At 38.2% G+C, this 18,224-nt stretch overlaps 1 protein-coding gene across 1 annotated transcript; it reads left to right on the top strand.

Moving 5' to 3' along the window:
• On the top strand, positions 1–16,644 carry LOC132613473 (uncharacterized). The gene is made up of 3 exons (XM_060327491.1): positions 1–292; positions 15,589–15,642; positions 16,352–16,644. The coding sequence occupies exons 1-3, from the start codon at positions 21–23 to the stop codon at positions 16,359–16,361; spliced, it is 336 nt and encodes a 111-aa protein (XP_060183474.1). The 5' UTR covers positions 1–20; the 3' UTR covers positions 16,362–16,644.
• The last annotated feature ends 1,580 nt before the right edge of the window (positions 16,645–18,224 follow it).

An 18,224-nucleotide genomic window follows, 5' to 3' on the forward strand; every position in this document is an offset into this window, starting at 1 on the left:
CATTGGTACTTTCCTAAACTATGTTGTCTCCTCCATCTGAGGTGAACTCCAACAGTGAAGCTCCTCCGATCGTTGTTGCTGATTCTCTGCAATTTCCATCGTTGTTGTTCCACCTCAAGCAAGATAACCTTCCACTTATTGTTTATCTGTTGTTGTTCTGGTCGAAATCTCAATATCCCACTCTTCTTCATGATTTTCCTCTTCTTGTTAGTACTGTGGTTGATTCCCAAATCGGAGCTCTCCTACAAATGATCAAGTGTTCTTTTGCTCAAACCCTCTTGTATTCGCTCCGGTAAGCTCTTCTTCATCTCTTTTGCATATTTCGCAGAACCCCTTTCATGTTGGTGTTTGTTTGTTTGGTTATTTGTTGTGCAATCTTTTCCTATGTGATTTGCCTTTCGATTTCTCTGATTGTTCACAATAGATGATGAATTTTGTCTATACCCAGATCTGAGAGTCATTTTTGTGTTCTGCTTTTTCTCAATGTGTAAATCTTCCTGCTTTTTGTGTATTCTGATGCCCTTTGTGTGGTTTTTATGTGACTTTCCTTTGCTCTTCCTTGTAGTAAGTTGTGTTGACATTTCTGTCATCCCCTTATGTATGTTCTCCATGGTATTTGTTAAATTATAGTTCTAATCCTCAGGTAAAGTATTTGGGATTTATCACTCTTAATGATCTTTCTTTGTTCCACCTCCATTTCCATAAAACTATAGTATCTCAAATTTCCCTTGTCCAAGGCCTGGTTTGCTAGGGAATCTACAAATTTATTCCCTTCCCTTAACATGTGCTCATATCTGATTTGTATATCTCTGCTCATTTCAACAATTTCCTCCACCCATTCAAGTATATTCCAAGGTGGTTTTCATTCATCTGAAAGAATCTGTGTTAACAATTTGGAGTCAGTCTGTATTATAATGAAATGTAAATATTTTCTTTTACAATACTTGATTGCCTCCAAAATTGCTATAGTTTCAGCCTCAATGTTTGAAGTGTAACCAATCTCTTCAGCCTGAGCATACATTAGATCTCCTGAATTGTTCCTTAAGCAAAAACCATAAGAACTCCTACCAGGATTTCCTCTGGATGCCCCATCTGTATTGCACATAATCTATCTCTCCGGAGGGAATTTCCATAGTACCTTAGTGACCTTCAATCTAGTTGTTCCTTCCTCTAATACTTATATCATATCTCTCCATCTGTGTGGGACCTTTTTCATAGAAGGATTCCTAACTTGCACCAGTCTTTGAATTGTTAAGTACACCTGATAAATGACTCCAACCACAGATTTATTGTCACACCCTAATTCCGCTAGGGTGTGATGGGCACCCGGCCCCATATCCGAAGCCGAGCGAACCCACAGACCTTTGGGACACTCATCATCTTAGTAGACTTTTTAAATCAGATAAAAATAAAATATATAATAAATTCTCAAAATATGGTTGTTCGATGCTTTCAGAATCAAACAGAATCTATAATCATACAGAATTTAACACATAATACAGAATGACATATCGGCTGATGAAGCCGCATACACAACTGACATACTATACCCACGACTCTGTTTGCAAAGTCTCTACATCAATCCAGAAGAATCACACGTACGAACTCTGACTCGGCAGCACTCCAGGAGCAAATGGAGCTTGCCAACTCTACTGGGACATCCTCTATAGTAACTCCACATCATCTGGGTGTACCTGCGCGGCATGAAACGCATCCCCCGAAGAAAAGGGGGTCAGTACGGAATATGTACTGAGTATGTAAAGCATAAGGTACAATAAACAGAATCATAATCTGAGCAGGGAGTACAGAAAAATAATTGCAATAACCGGAATATCAAAATACTTACTCACAGAACACAGGTAATGCATGTCGGAACATATGCCATATCCGGCCCCATTATGGGACACGGTGAACAGAACGTGGTCGCCACCCCGTCACTGGCGCCACAACACAGCATACTCTAGAGTAGGGATTAGCTCCGTAACATATCATATCATATCAGAATGTGCACATATCAAACATATCAGATGGCCATATCATATCATATCATCATATACCAGAATGTGTGTACATGGCACAGGATACTCCGCAACCCATGTACATGTATACCTGTCCCCTCACATCGAGGCATGGCGAACAATGCAGTGGAATACGCGTGATAACATATCCCGGCCCGGGCTCAGTGAGGGAAACATTGAGGTGTCCACGAGTGGAGTAGTGAGAAACTATATGCATCATAAAACATTTACGAAGACTCAATAGAATAGTCCGAACAATAGGTCATTTAGAAAAGAAATTAGGCGAGGGTCGCAGTACGTACCTTTCGGATATTCCGATAGATTATGTCAAAACAAAACCTTTTGAGATCGTCTGTATATGTCAAATATATCGTAGGACTTAATGGAATAATTAAAACAATTACCTTTTAGTAGACAGAACAATAACTAGAGATTTCCTTTAAATATTGCTTGAAAACAAATCAATAGCACAAAAGGAGAAAATTTGAAATAGTAGGCCCACCTCGGGTCAACTGAGGTGGCGCACCCAAATTACGTACATAAAACTTTATGGAGCCACTTATGAAGGTTTTAGTGTAATCCGGTTCCGTTTGGGCAAATTATAGATGTTTAGGCAATTGTCTCAACAAGGCATGAAGTACTTAATTCAATTCTATTGAATGAAAAAGAGGTAAATTCAAACTCGAATTTCTAGAGATAGAGTTGTCCCCGAGGCTCGTATCCAAACCTATTAAGTCTAAGACATGCCAAAAGAAGGAAAGGTAAAGCTTTACATACCTTATTCGCTCCTTGCGCCTCTCCAAACTCAATTCCTGTTTCCTCCAAAATCTACAATTGGTCGCAATTACCAAATGTTAACTATAAGACTTGAATCTTAAATTAACACTTTTCTACAGAAATTTGGGCAGCATCTCCCCTATAAATTCAACATCCCCGAGATTTTAACTTGGCCAAAATAACCAACAACAACACCCACAACATCAACAATCACTACAAAACACATTCTAGCATAAATATTCTTCTTTCCAACATAGTGCGACAACTCCCAATCTAACTTCGCACTTCCAAACTAATATCAATGTTTTCATATCCATTTATTAATCAAGATCATTCCAATACAATTCGGAAGCATTTCATATCATTCTACAAAATATTTACAAAATATACAAAAATTCCACCAAAACCATAATTCATCCGAAACTTCTAATTTTCGACATAAATATTCATAACACATTTTCATCTTCCAATTTCATTAACAATAATCATAATTTGCACCTTAACAATTTCATTTTCATAATTACATAAATCTACCATAAAATCACAAAACTTCCCATAACAACTTAACAACCAACCTTTCATGCTAATATGGACTTACATCCCTCCAAATCCACCAACTAACATAATAATTCACATTTAGACTTCACTTCCATAATTACATAAAAACTACATTAAAATCACATAATTTCCTATAATCATTTTCAACAATTTTCCATACCAACTTGAACCATTTCCTTCCATTTCCATTACAAGGCTTCAACAACACAATTAACATAACAAATAAAATTGGTTCATCCTTCTACACACATACATACCCACGGCTATATATATATATATATATATATATATATATATATATATATATATATATATTCATCATGCAACTTCCATATTTTCATGAATTCTTCTCCTTTCTACATTCCACAACATAAATAAAACCTTCATATCACATAAAAAGGAATTAATTCTTACCTTTTCTTCCTAACTTCTTCACTTGACCAAAGTGCCAATTCTATGAAACAAGCGACTTATCTTCCGGAATAACTATACCACGTAGTAGAGGACCCTTGAATTAGTAGGAATACCACAAGAAAATAATTTTTGGGACAAGATTTTGAGGGGTCAAATTTTGGAGTTCTTGGCCGAATGGCCTTCAACTCTTGCTCTTCTTCTTTTTGTTTTTCTCCTTTTCAATTTCTCTTGAATGTTCTATGTGTAATATGATGATTAAATGGTCCTTTTATTAATTCATCACATGGAAAAATTCACTTGGGCTTGGGTACTTTTTATGGACCATGGCCGGATGGCCCCTATTGGGCCTCTTTTTTTTTTTTGTCATGGGCCTAACCCGGTTGGGCCCGAGTTGGGCCTAGCCCACTGACCGTTCGACCTTAAAACGTCCATATCTCCTTGTACCGACGTCACCTGGGAACCCACGACCTATGGTTGGAAAGCTAATTCAATTATCTAAAACTTCTATTTCTTGGTAGTTTTCCAAATTCCAAACTTATAATACCGTTTTGGCCCCTCAAAGTCAGGTCACCCGAAAACGTTTTCTTAAAAATATTCGTTTGGAGGGCTTCCACTTTGATTTGGCCCAAGGGTCCTTCATGAGTTGTGTTTAACATTACATATGTGATTCATATAACTTGTCACATGTTCCAAAAAAAATCTTGACGTGTGGGCCCCACCTCAGCTTACAAATAATCCGACGTTCAAAAATACGGGATACAACACTATCAACGTGAGTTTAAATTATGTAGCAACAACATGATTGTCAATTTTTTGAGGAAGCACGTGTCACGCTCATGCTCTGAAAATGCGGGATATAACATTTATGCCCTCCATGTTTGATTGAATTTCTTCTCTTCCACTGTTCCCATACAACTATAGCAGGTAATGCTTGAAAAATTGGTTTAAGCCTCCCAGTCACAGGGGCTTGCCACCATTTCAATATTATTTGTTGTAGTTGTAATCCTTTCACATAGATACCAACAAAAGAGAAAAAAATATGACCAAGTCCTGTTAGCTGAAAAGGATTTGGCAAAATGATGTTGTAGTGTTGCTTATTAATGATTATAATGATATTCTGAAAAGTGAGGAAGATTTTTAGAAACTCTACTAAAGAGTACAAAGGTTAAATAAGAGAGACGCTAACATTAAATTCTGCCATTTCTCAACCATCTAAAGAAATAGGAAAAATCGAATTATTGGATTTAATGACTCTGTTGGGAACTGCACACACAACAAATATGACGTTAAATCTATAATTTATAACTAATTCAGAGATACTTACTCAACAAGCCTCATTTGTTGTGATAAGCCCAGATACACCTATCTAGCTATCACTACCCAACTCGTGGGTCGAGCAGGCGCCCATGCTAATCCCCCTGGTAGGCGAATCCTTCTCTTATTCAACAATCTAGTTAAAGCATAACAAAGAAACAAAATTATCTAAGCAGTCACCATATCATATAAGTATATAAGTGCAGAAATACATCAACTACCCAAAGAATCTGGTCAAGTCGTAGTACAAGAGCTACTAAGTAAGTGGATAAGTCTGAATAGTAGAAATACATCAAGTGTGAACAATTCTGTCTTGAATACGAGGGACACATATCATGATAGAAGAGTTTTTCGGGCAGCGGATCGGAACATGGCTCACCCTAGAAACTCTAACTAACTGGCTCGGGAAACTCACACACAAGGGCTGATATGGAATCTGTAACAAACTCTGCACTCAGAAAGGAATGTAGGAAGGTAGCATCAATACAAACAAGAAGTAGAGGTAAGTATCATAGGCTGACTAAGATTGGTTTACTCATATAAGGCACTAAATCAACAAGATAAACAGATAGGCACATCATAATCACTCAAGTCACATGATATCACATAACCTAATCATCACCTAAGGTGAAGCACCTAAACACGAGTCTGCGAAGTTTCCAAATTTTTCCTCATAGTAATCATATTCACAAATACAACCAACAAATCCAGTTAATCGATGTAAAAAGTGATGATGATGTATGGAATGCAATGAAATGGACGCCATGCAATGCAATGGCCAATATCTCAATTTGTACACACATGCTCCGGACGGAATATTGACATCTCGACAGTCATAACCTGCAGGGGCCCCATGGCGTCCATGTACCAGCCACTCCGCACAAAGCCAAGAGATGACTTTAACAATACCAGCCACTCCGTACAAAGCCCAAAGATGACTTTCACAATACCATCCACTCCGCACAAAGCCCAGAGATGACTTTCACAAAACTAGCCACTCCACATAAAGCCCAGAGGTGACTTTCACAAAACTACCCACTCCGTAAAAATCTTAGAAGTGACTTTTATCTTTCACTTTCTATCATATGTTTCCAAAATCTTTTTGTCAATTGTTCCACGATTCATTCATCACACTGTGCTTCATAACATTTCCATCATGCATGAATGTATGAATGCAAGAATGAGAAATCAATGCAATCAAGGCCAATGAATATGCTCTGGAGATCACAAAGCACCATAACTATAATAAGACTTGTATAAATCACAACAACCATGGAAATGGAAATGACATAGAGTTTTAATCATCATAGTGAATCTATCATATCATATCATATCACCCAATAACATCAACAAGTACAACACATGTAACAATGCATAAAATAAGGGCGACAAGCACACAGAATCAAAAGTCATACCAACCTGAGAGTATATCCATCCCAACATCATGTCTGAAGACCTAATCATGCTTTCTCTAGTCAATTCTACGCATACATACATTTCACTAATCAAAGTCAGGTAAGCCATAACCTACCTTAATGCTGAGCTGGTGCCACAAATAATCAAATGTGAGCCTTGCGCTTCCGAGGAGCTTTTGAATAATCAACGGCTACTCAACATCGTAGTCTAAGATACAAAAGGATACTAAGGCTACCCATATTGCTATAGACTAGCGGTGGGCGTTCGGTTTTATCAAACTTCGGTTTGGCCATTTCGGGTTCGGTTTTTTGAAGGTGGACACCAAACACCAAACCAAACTAATTCAGTTCGGTTCTTTCGGTTTCGGTTTTTTAAAGTTCGGTTCGGTTCGGTTCGGTTTCGGTTTTTTCAATTCGGGTTTTTTAATATAATATTAGAAGCGATTCCATTGACACTAATTCATATTCTCAAAAGCAATAAAACATAAAACTGATAAATTGAAATCAAAATCAAACAAACAGGATACACAAGAACAGAAAACTATAATCATGACATAGGATTACTAGGTGTTATATACATACCGTAAGAATAATTATGAAAAAACATAAAGGACATACATTAATCCTAAAGAGACATCCTAGTTACCTTTCTTTATTAAGGATATTTGATTTTTTCAATTGAAGTGGAAAATTAGGGATACAAAGGCAAAAGAGGACTTATTACAATTGGTTTTTTTTTTGCTTTAAACTTAATAGGCCTGGACTATTTTAATTTTTTTGGGTAACATATTAAATTTCGGTGCGCGTTCGTTTTTTCGGTTCGGTTTTATCAAACTTCGGTTCGGCTATTTCGGTTTCGGTTTTTTGATGATGGACACCAAACACCGAACCAAACTAGTTCGGTTCGGTTTTTCAGTTTTCGGTATTTATGCCCAGCCCTACTATAGACTTATTCGAATCGAAGATTAGACTTTAAAGAGGAAATCAGGCCGACAAGGCAAAATGGGAATTTCAAGATTAAAAACGATAACTCAATATTCAAGAAGTTCAATACCATTCCCCAATTGCTAAATAGACTTAATTAATCATCAATTCCAACATTAGATAATAAACCCCCAATTTAGGATAAAACCCTAACATGCTATAATCAATTTCTCAAACAAAATAAAGCTACAAGCTTAACGTCTACTAATTCACAAGGTTCCCCAACTAATCCCATTAATCATAGGTCCTAACTTAGAAAGTAAATAAACATAAATCAAGGTAGATCAAGGCCAAGGGAATTTACTCAAAGATGATTCAACTCTAAAGCTCCTCAATCCATCTCCAAAACTCTTTAGGGTTTCAACTTTGTGAATGGGGAAGAAATGGTTTAAAATGGGAAATAAAAAGCTTTCTGGTTCAACGATTTTCGCTCCCGCGGACACAATTCTGCTTACGCGATCTTGCCTTGGCGGATAACAGTCTGCTGAGGCGGACTTCATTAAATGACATAGCACTCGCTTTTGTGGGCCAAGTCCCACTTAGATGGACCCGCATAGGCAGAAACACTCACGCGGAGGCTAGCCATTTCGAAACTAGAAAATCTGGTTTTCACCAAGTTTCAACCAAAAATCCCGACATCCATATGAGACCTCTTGGATCCAAACTGGACATGCAACCATATGCAAAAACATGCTACATACTCACCCGCGCACTCAGAATTCCCAAAAGCGGTCATCTTGACCGGGTCATCACCGAACTCCCAAAAATAAGGTTTCGATCCAATATCCCAAAACTCCCCCGGGTGCCTCGGGAATCGAACCATCCAGCCTAACAAGTCATAATCAATCATCCAGACCTAATGGGACCGACAGAACTCACAAATGAACACAAATACCAAAAAGTCAACTATTGGTCAACACGTTTTTGCTTATTCAACTTAAGGGCTTCTAAACTCTTCAAACCAATTTCAATCACCTCAGGAACCACGTTATTTATCCCCACGAGTCAAACACGCTCTAATGAGGCTAGGGGCAAAGTTAACAGGGGTAAAAGGGTCGAAACGCAATAACGACCAAATGAATCGTTACATCAAATGCCAATCAAACAACCGTTCATCCTTAAACTGAGAATATTGAAAAGCACGAAAACCAATAGGAATCTAAAGAATCTCTATCACAAAACCTCATGACAGTCTCCATAGGCAAGATATACGCCGATAATACCACCTGTGCACCTTATCAATCAAGCTACGTTTAACTTAGCGCAAATACCCAAATTTTGATTCCTTCATACCCGAAATTTCTTCCATAACTGATCCCCGCATACAAGAACATTCTCTTCTTGAATTCTCTGATTTGATATAACCACACCTCTGAACGCAATCAATTGATTCCCCAAAACCTTTAGCTATAACCACCAATCACAGCCCACTCTAATTCGGTAGAATATTCTGATTCCATTAATCTTTCTTGCGCACCTTCCAAGGTTGGTCCCTGTAACAAGATCTTTTATAACCACACAGACATACTCCACCAGCCCCAAACTATGTGTCAAGCCCCAAATCACTGATCGTGCAGGCCCCTACCCTTTCCAACCTAGTAGGCGAACCCGTCCCTTATTCAATCATCCAAAAAACATAAATAGTAAATTAGAAGCAATAGAAGTCTAAAATCATAAATAGATTATTTTGCAAAATCTAAATATACAACGCCCGAATCTGGTCTGAATAGTACAAAAGCATCTAAGTACAAATGTCTAGTAAATATAAGTTTGAAAATAAGTATTTGTTTAAGAATAGGAATAAATAAAGATAGAGGATAGAAGAGTCTAAGGATAGCGGACTCAGCAGATGCTCACCTTGGACACTCATAAGCCTGGCCTAGGCATCACTCTCGAGGTGTAGATGTGGAGCCTGTCACTAACTCTGCACTCAGAAAAAGAGTAGAACAAGGTAGTATCAGTACAAACATTATGTACCGATAGGTATTATAGGCTGACAATAGTTAGATAACATATAAAGAAAGAACTGAAGATAGACATGCTAGCAATCAAGTACAATTACGAAATAGTCCAAGAAAAAATAACACAAGTGGTAGGAATATCAAGGCAGAATCAATGTAATATATGAATAAAGTAACGAGTGCATATGCAATGCAATGATATGTACTGGCCAAATGTCTATCTCCTTACACATATGCCACCGACGGATAACCTCCACATCACGATAGTCATGACTCATGGAGGACTCGCGAAGTTCATATATTAGTCACTCCGCACAATGCCCAAAGATGACTTCTACAACACCAGTCACTCTGCACACAGCCCAGAGGTGGCTTCCATATCACTAGCCATTCCGCACATAGCCTAGAGATGGCTACTATATCAATTCTGTCCAAAGTATCGGATGTTTCCTTCTCACTTATCATCATCAGTACTATTAAGAATTCATATAAATGTATCATGGAAATGAGTATGAATGCAATGCATAATATGAATCCCAGGTGTAATCATATCAAATCTCAATCGTGCCTCTACATGGACACATATCAAAATATTAATACTGAATCAAGTTCTTCCCTTTATCTATGATAATATCAAGATTAGTAAGAGACAACCGTATCACAACCACAATATGGCAACTAAGTAACAAGTCCAATACCACACACAGGGAAACAAGCAAGAACACAACAAATAGGCGACAAGCCCACAAAATCAACAACAATACCAACCTAATTATTCCAATCCAACTTCATACCCAAAGGCATTGCATGCTTTCTCCATAAATAACTAACTCTACATATGCTTCGCTAACTGAGTCCAACCAAAAGGTAAACCGTAACCTACCTTGCTGCTAAATAATTCGATCTGAGCCTTGCCATTCCGAAGAGCCTCCGAATACTCAAAGTCTAGCCATTATTGAATTCTAAGTTAGAAATAGGAAACAACAGTACCTATGTTGCTATACATTCGTTCGAATCAAAATCAACTAAGGAAAGGAGGGAAATCGAGCCCATAAGGGTAAAACGAATATTTCAAAGATGGAATAGGTAACACAGCATTATAGAAGTCCAATTCTACTCTCCAATTGCTAATTTAGCTCAAGTATTGATCAATTTCTATCACGACCCAACTGGAGGGCCGCGACGGGCACCCGGTGCTAGCCCACCCGGGCGCCTCTTATCATACCTTTACACTTACATCTAGGTGAGCCACATACTATATCATACATTTCCATTTGTCAATCATACTAGTTCCATTGGACAACAATACCTTTATATCATCATTAACATATATGCCCATATCAATGTACATAAGCCGACGAGGCTAACAAAATGAAATCCAAAATATAGGCCGACAAGGCCAAACACATCTAACCATATACACATGTCTACGAGCCTCTAAGAAGAGTGTGTCATATCATATAGGCGGGACAAGACCCCGCTATGCCCATAATTATGTACACAAAAGAATCAATACCAAAAGCTATAACTCCGAATGAAATGGAGCTCCGCTATGTAGTCCCTGAGAAATGTAGCTATGGGCCAAGTCTGTCTCCCTGGGCACCTGCGGGCATGACGCAGCATCCACAAACAAAAGGACGTCAATACGAAGAATGTACTGACTATGTAAAGCATGATCAATGTCAATATAGGAGTATAATAAGCAACATGAGAAATAGCATAAGATGGGAGATAGCAGTATCAACGTTATAAGGACTTACTTGCCTTTCATAGGGACTTTCCATTTCTAGCGCGTATTCGTGTACATACATCCATATCCGTGTCCGTACTCATATCCGTACACATTTACATTTCGTATCCATACTCGTATCCATATACATATCCTTATTCACATTCATATCATATACATATCTATAGCATATACATAACATTTACATAGCATGCCCGACCACGAAGGTTCGGTGTTTCACATACCCGACCATGACTAGGCTCGGTTATCATACATACTTGGCCAACCAAGGCTCAAGGTTACACATACCTGGCACTACCAAGGCTTCAGGGGTATCCGTATCATCTGCAGAGGTGTGCGCATGTTACATAGTTATATACATATTCTACCCGGCCTTATAAGCTCGGGGTTCCATAATAGCCATACATAGATACATATACATAATAGCTTATAAGCATCTTTACTATTATCATCACTATCATTATCTTCATCGTTATCGTCATCGCTATTATCGTCGTTATCATTATCGTTATCGCTATCATCGTCGTTCATTACATCTATCCTTATAGGATTACTCGTCATATGATGTACTTAGTACAATCGTAATACATATCAAAAATCATAAGCTTAGTAGCTTTTGAAGATAGATTCATTTGGAGGACATCATAGACTTATAGAAGATTTAGATGATTGGCCAAAGAACCATGCCTTATGAAAGAAGAGTTATCCTTACATACCTTTCCGTTCAACTATTTTACCACTTGCACGTTCTCCTTCAACGCTCACGTTCTTCCTTTATTAAGGTCATACTATCATTAGAAATCGATGGCTAGCATACACGACTAAAACTTAGAGAAAATCGGACAACATCTCCTTTATTTATACGACATTCCTCCATATCGGATATCAACTCCCAAACGTCAATAACACATTCACAATATCATAACAATGGTCTCTATTCATCCACATTATCCATACCTCTCAATTCACTTCTAATTGTCCATATCCATGGTCATAACACACATTTACATTCATTCATATACAATGTCTATCTCACGTTTTTAACATCATTTATAACATATTCATATCACAACACATCAAGAATCATAACTCAATTCAAGCTATTACTCAAAATGGCACTATTCCACATTCATGACCCATTTTTCCATATCCTTCTACAATCCAAGTATTTCAACTTTCAAATACCTTAAACAACATGGAAATACCATAAATCTTACCTTATATGTTGTAGGAACAAGCTTGGGTGGAAATACTTCACTTGAGCCAAAACCCTAGTTCATCTCTAATGAGATTTCTTGACTTGGAAGATCCTCAATGGGTTTTTCCTTACACTTGATTCACTTAGTTTATGTTGTTGATCACTAATACCTCTTGAATTCTTGTGGAATAAATGTAGAGAGATGTTTTAGAGAGAAGGGGTGTGATATGGAAATGAAATGAAATGAAACTTGGATCCCTTATTTAATGAACCAATCTGTCCCTGACTAGATATATACGGACCAACATACGGTCCATACATTTTATACGAGCCGTATGTTTGGTCCAGTGAAATGAGTCATTCTGGGCTGATTATACGGTCCAACATACGGATCGTATATTTTATACGGCCAGTATGTTTGGCCGTATAATCCCTAGTGTTCCGAAGTTCATTTTCGTCGACTCGTTTGTTCTCCAATCCTTATGGAACCTTCTTAACACTTGTTTAACACCTAAATAACAATCTAAGGGACGTTATCACTCTTCTCCAAGACATCATTAGATCCTCGTTAACTCGTTACTCGTAATTCTTTTCCGTTACCTATCGTATGCCTTGCCTTCTCTTGACAACTTTCTTCCCCTATCTCGAACATCTTTGAAATCTTATCTAGAGTCATCGAATGTCATTCCTTATCAAAATACCGTATACTCATGCTCTTCGTTAGTCTATTCGCTGTGCATCAATGGAAAATTTTCCGAGGTGTAACAATTTCATCATTCAAAGTAAAATCCCCAAATTAGGCATAAACCCTAGCTTTTCCATGTTCAATTTCTTAACTCAAATGGAAGATTCAAGCCTACTGGTTTCCAATTAATGAAATTTCATGCTTAGATTAGTCAAATTCATCAATTAATCTCACATTTGAAACCTAAATTCAATTAACAAAGTTAAGGTTAAGACTTAGCTTCTTTAATTAGTTTTCTAGATGTCCACTATTGATTTCAGCTTACGAAAGATAAAAAATGGATAATAAGCTTAGAGAGACTTACCCAAGAAGAATCCACTCAGAAAAACTTCAAATCGCTCTTGAGACACTTTGGAGAACTAATTTTGGGAATGGGAAATGAAGGGTTTAACTTAAGTATTTAATGATTCTGGAATGACATCTTCCGCTCTAGTGAAAGACAGTCCACTGCTGCGCATCCGCTTCAGTGATATTTCATCCGCTGGGGTGGATTCCCATGGAATCCACATTTTCACGCAAGCGGACCAGGCATCACCGAGGCGGGTCCACTGGGGTGCACCCAGTCTCACTGGGGCGAGACACTAGAAACCAGAATTTTCAGGTTTTTCACCAAATCCCTACAATCACCCGATACCTCCGAGATACAAACTAAACATGTACACATACATAAAAATATGCTATAGACTCACTCGTGGTCTCGAAATTTCCATCGGAGGTCTATTTGCCTGGTCAACACCCAATGGCCAAAAATTAACTTTCCAACCAATAACCCAAAACACTTTTGAGTGCCTCGGAAACCAAATTGAACATCCTAATAAGTCACAATCAAACCAGACCTCACGCAATTCACGGATTTTTGAAAAAGGTTCGTCTACCCAAAACTCAATTATCGGTCAACCGTTTTTCACTTTAAGGTTCTATTTCTCATAAGTCATCACAAAACTCACCTGATTAACTCGGGAATTGTGCATTCCATCTCCCTGGGTAAAAATTATACTAACAAGACTAGAGAAAAGGTTAACAAGGGTAAATGGGTCGAAAGTACAATAACGACCCGTTACAGCCAAACGGGTCGTTACATCAGATACCAATTAAACAATCATTCATCCTCGAATGATAAAGGAAAATGACCAGGAAAAAGTACCTAAGTCAGTAAACAATTGGGGATATTTGGTATGCATATCAGACTCGGTCTCCCATCTGGCCTCCTCAACAGGACGGTGCTTCCATTGCACCTTAATTGAAGCAATCTCTTTTGATCTCAACTTCCTCACTTGCCTATTCAAGATCACTATAAGCTCTTCCTCATAAGATAGATTATCATCAAGCGACATGGAGTCCTAACGAATGATGTGAGAACCGTCTGAATGGTACCTCTTCAGCATGGACACTATTACACTCCGTATTTTCATACATCAAGTTTCTTCATAAGTTGGTTGTTACAGATTTGAAAGCAAATTTATTTTTGAGAAAATGTGAGATTAGACATGTTCATCTTGAGCATATGAGGGTTTAAGTCCATGCTTAGTATGAGTTGAGAGGATTAAAGGTTGAACGAGTCAACGAGAATATGTTTCAGAAAAAGCTGGGTTTTATGGTTGGGTATATAGAACATATAATATTTACGGACTGCATGTTTGATTGGCCCCTACCGTAAATCGATTACAGTGGAGGTAAGTCACTGATTAGATTTACTGTCTAATTATACGCGCCGTATAAGTTTTACGGTCCGTAAAGTGGAACGTAAATTTAAGTCGGTGCCAGATTTTTTTTTATGTTATATTTTGTACCCCCTTATTTTTATCTCATTTTTCGTTATTTTCTCAGACTCCAAACACCTCTAGAAATTTCTCCAACATACGTGATTAACCCTAAGTGAAATCAAGGATTAAAAAGTAAAAATCAAGAGATTCAAATGCTAGAAAGCTCACTAGGGTTAGTAGAGTTCAAGTATCTCTTTGGTATTGAAGTTGGAGGTAGGTAATTTTCATCTCATTTATATGTTTTCTAGGTTTTGTGATTGTTATTCAACTTGATTGAAGGAAGAAAGTGAAAAAGGAAGTTCAAATACGGATTAGAGACCATGTTGAGTTTATGGACTATTTTAATCATGTTGTTGTTGCATTGTTGAGATGATTTCCCTATAGTTGGATAGTAGTTGATGTTGTTGTCCCGTTTTTATGATTTTTCTTCAAGGATATGTAGATAAGAGATGTGTAAATACCGTATATGAGTTTATATTGGATTGTTTAAGGTGTATCTTGTAATACTTGTTGAAGTAAAGTAAGTATAAGAGGCTTATTTGAAGTTGTTGTTGTGTTGCTGGCAGTTGGATGTGTTGTGATGGTTAAGAAACAGGGAAAATGCTGCCCGTTTCACTTTAGAATCAAGTTATCATTGATATACGTGATATACTAGCGCCATCTAAGTTGTATATGTATTCCTTTGTTATAGGATTGGAACTCTAGTTGTGATAAGCTCGTTGTTGGATTGCTTGGATGACTTGAGGTATGTTAAGGCTAACTTTCTAGCTTTTAGGCATGATCCTTATGAACGAAATGTAAACATAACGCTACTCTATAATGAATTCTAATCTTAGTAGCTAGGGACGTTCCATGTTGATTTAGGCTCTAGTAAGGATGTTCAATATGTCTTTCTTTAGATTCAGTAAGATTCATAGAGTCACGTGCTAATGGAAATGCTATCTCATAATGATGTTCGGAGGTATAACGACCTTACGTCACTCAAACATATTCAGGATGCACTCTTATCATATTCATGCATGGAACTATATATATATATATATATATATATATATATATATATATATACACACACACACACACACACACACACACACACACACATATATAAGGGGAAGTTGATGACATTATATACGCACTACTACCTGATGAGCTGGTCATATGATGATAATGACAATGGTGATGATGATGCCCACAGAGGCCGATATGATACAATGGGATGACCAAAGAGGCTTGATAGGCATTAGAATACACATATATACAAATATACTATGCATGCATGCACACTATATTTGTATATCATTGGCCTATAGAGGCGATTCAGACATACATGTTGCATTTATTTCATCCTATGTTCACTTATGTCTCTTTCATATTACTTTCATGCCTTACATACTCAGTACTTTGTTCGAACTGATGTCCCTTTTTTGGGAGGGCTGGTTTTATGCCCGCAGGTTCAGGTAGAAAGGTGGACGATCTGCACTCTAGGTTGTTGTTCAGCTGTTATTGGAGCACTTCTCTTGTTCCAAAGTTGCTGTTGTATTTTTCATATGTTATATTTTTGTGTGCATATGGGTATGGCGGAGCCCTGTCCCGACATTTTTATATCATATACTCTAGTAGAGGCTTGTAGATAGTTATGGTCCTTGTAGATAGTCATGGTATAGTTAGACTTTATATGGCTCTTCGGCCCACATTTTTGCTGTATAGTATTTCACGATGCCCTTATCGGCTTGCATAGTTTTTGTTCGGCTTGGTTGTATAATATGTCTTGTTGGGCTCATTCCTTTCTCAGCATATCTCTTATATGATTTAGCAGATTTTCATCCGATGACCCTAGGTCCACTCTTGTTTATGATCATGATAGGAAAGCAAGTTTAGCGGTGCTGGACCAGTATGGCTCGAGTGCCAGTCATGGCCCTCCAGTTTGGGTCATGACAAACTTAGTAGTAGAGCAGTTGCATTCTAGGGTTGTCTATAAGCCGTGTTTAACAAAGTCTTGTTTATGGTATGTTGTGTACCACACTTATAAACAGAAGGTTGCAGGGCATTTAGAAGCTTGTCCTTCTTTCTTATCATAGATTGTGCGATAGAGCCTTACCATCAGGATTTATTTTCTAATAACGTATGCCTGTGACGAGGAGAGCTTCAGCTATCCAGAAAGGAAAAACTGCGACTAATGAGGGTACTAGTCAGGTGCCACCAGTAGTCGTGGGCCAGGGCGAGTCCCAGAGTGAGGCCCCATCTCCGTCTTTTTAGAGCCTTTCTGTACCAGAGGATCCCGGGGGAACTGCAACTACAGTACCTCTAGTTTCTCGATATGATGCATCAGGCCAGAAAATGCAAAATGCTATTTAGTTATTGACTCAGTAAGTGACCGTTCGGGCCTAACGTCAGGGTACAGGTACTGGTTATGGTGATATGGCTGTTAGTTCTAGGGTTTGAGACTTCATCAATTTTGATCCTCCAAAATTTTTTGGATCGAAACCAGATGAGGACCCATAGAATTTTATAGATCGGATGCTGAGACCATTGCGGGTTTGCATGCTCAGACACTGAATCAAAAGAATTAGCTTCGTACAAATTACGAGATGTTGTTTTCCAGTGGTATGAGACCTGAGTGTCGTCTAGAGGGGATAATACACCCCCAGCCGTAGCAGTGGGTTGATCGAGAGTGTGATAGGGGTCAGAGCAAGAGAGCTAGATCTTCTGTGTCTTTTGGTGAGTATCGGGGTGGGCATAAACAACAGTTCTCTGGGTGTTCAGCCGATTTAGCGACTAGTGCACCTTCACAGTTCTCCAGACTGAAGTTTGATAGACCCATTTATTATGAGTCGGGCCATAGTTCTAGGGTTTTTAGTTCCCAGTTCAGAGGTGGTTCTAGCCAAATGAGGCCATCTCTATCGTGATGTACCTAGTATGGTATGTTGCACGGCGGATAGTGTCGTTTGGGTTCAGATGTGTGTTATACCACCGGTCAGCCAGGCCATATTATGCAATAATGTACATTGAGGGGTGGTAGAGGTGTAGTTCAGTCGACAAGATCTACAATTGGTTCTTTGTCATTGGTACGCCTTCTTGGGTAGGGTTCTCAGACATCAAGCGGTCATGATAGAGGCAGAGGTGGAGCTTCTCATTCGAGCTGTCCTCAGAATCGCATATATGCATTGGCTGGTTAACAGGATCTTGAGTTATCACCTGACGTTGTCACAAGTATATACTGTCAGTCTCCTCCTATAATGTATATGCATTGATCGTTCCAGATTCTACGTTGTTATATGTTATTCCTTTTATTGCTGGTAAGTTTAGGGTGGAACCCGATTCGAT

This window comes from Lycium barbarum, chromosome 10 (genome assembly GCF_019175385.1).
Source record: "Lycium barbarum isolate Lr01 chromosome 10, ASM1917538v2, whole genome shotgun sequence".
Taxonomy (NCBI): domain Eukaryota; kingdom Viridiplantae; phylum Streptophyta; class Magnoliopsida; order Solanales; family Solanaceae; genus Lycium; species Lycium barbarum.

Bases quoted from the DNA above. Each gene is read 5' to 3' on its own strand.
- LOC132613473 (XM_060327491.1), top strand. From the start codon at position 21: ATGTTGTCTCCTCCATCTGAGGTGAACTCCAACAGTGAAGCTCCTCCG. The intron at 293-15,588 runs GTAAGCTCTTCT...CCTTTGTTATAG, and splicing joins ACCCTCTTGTATTCGCTCCG to GATTGGAACTCTAGTTGTGA.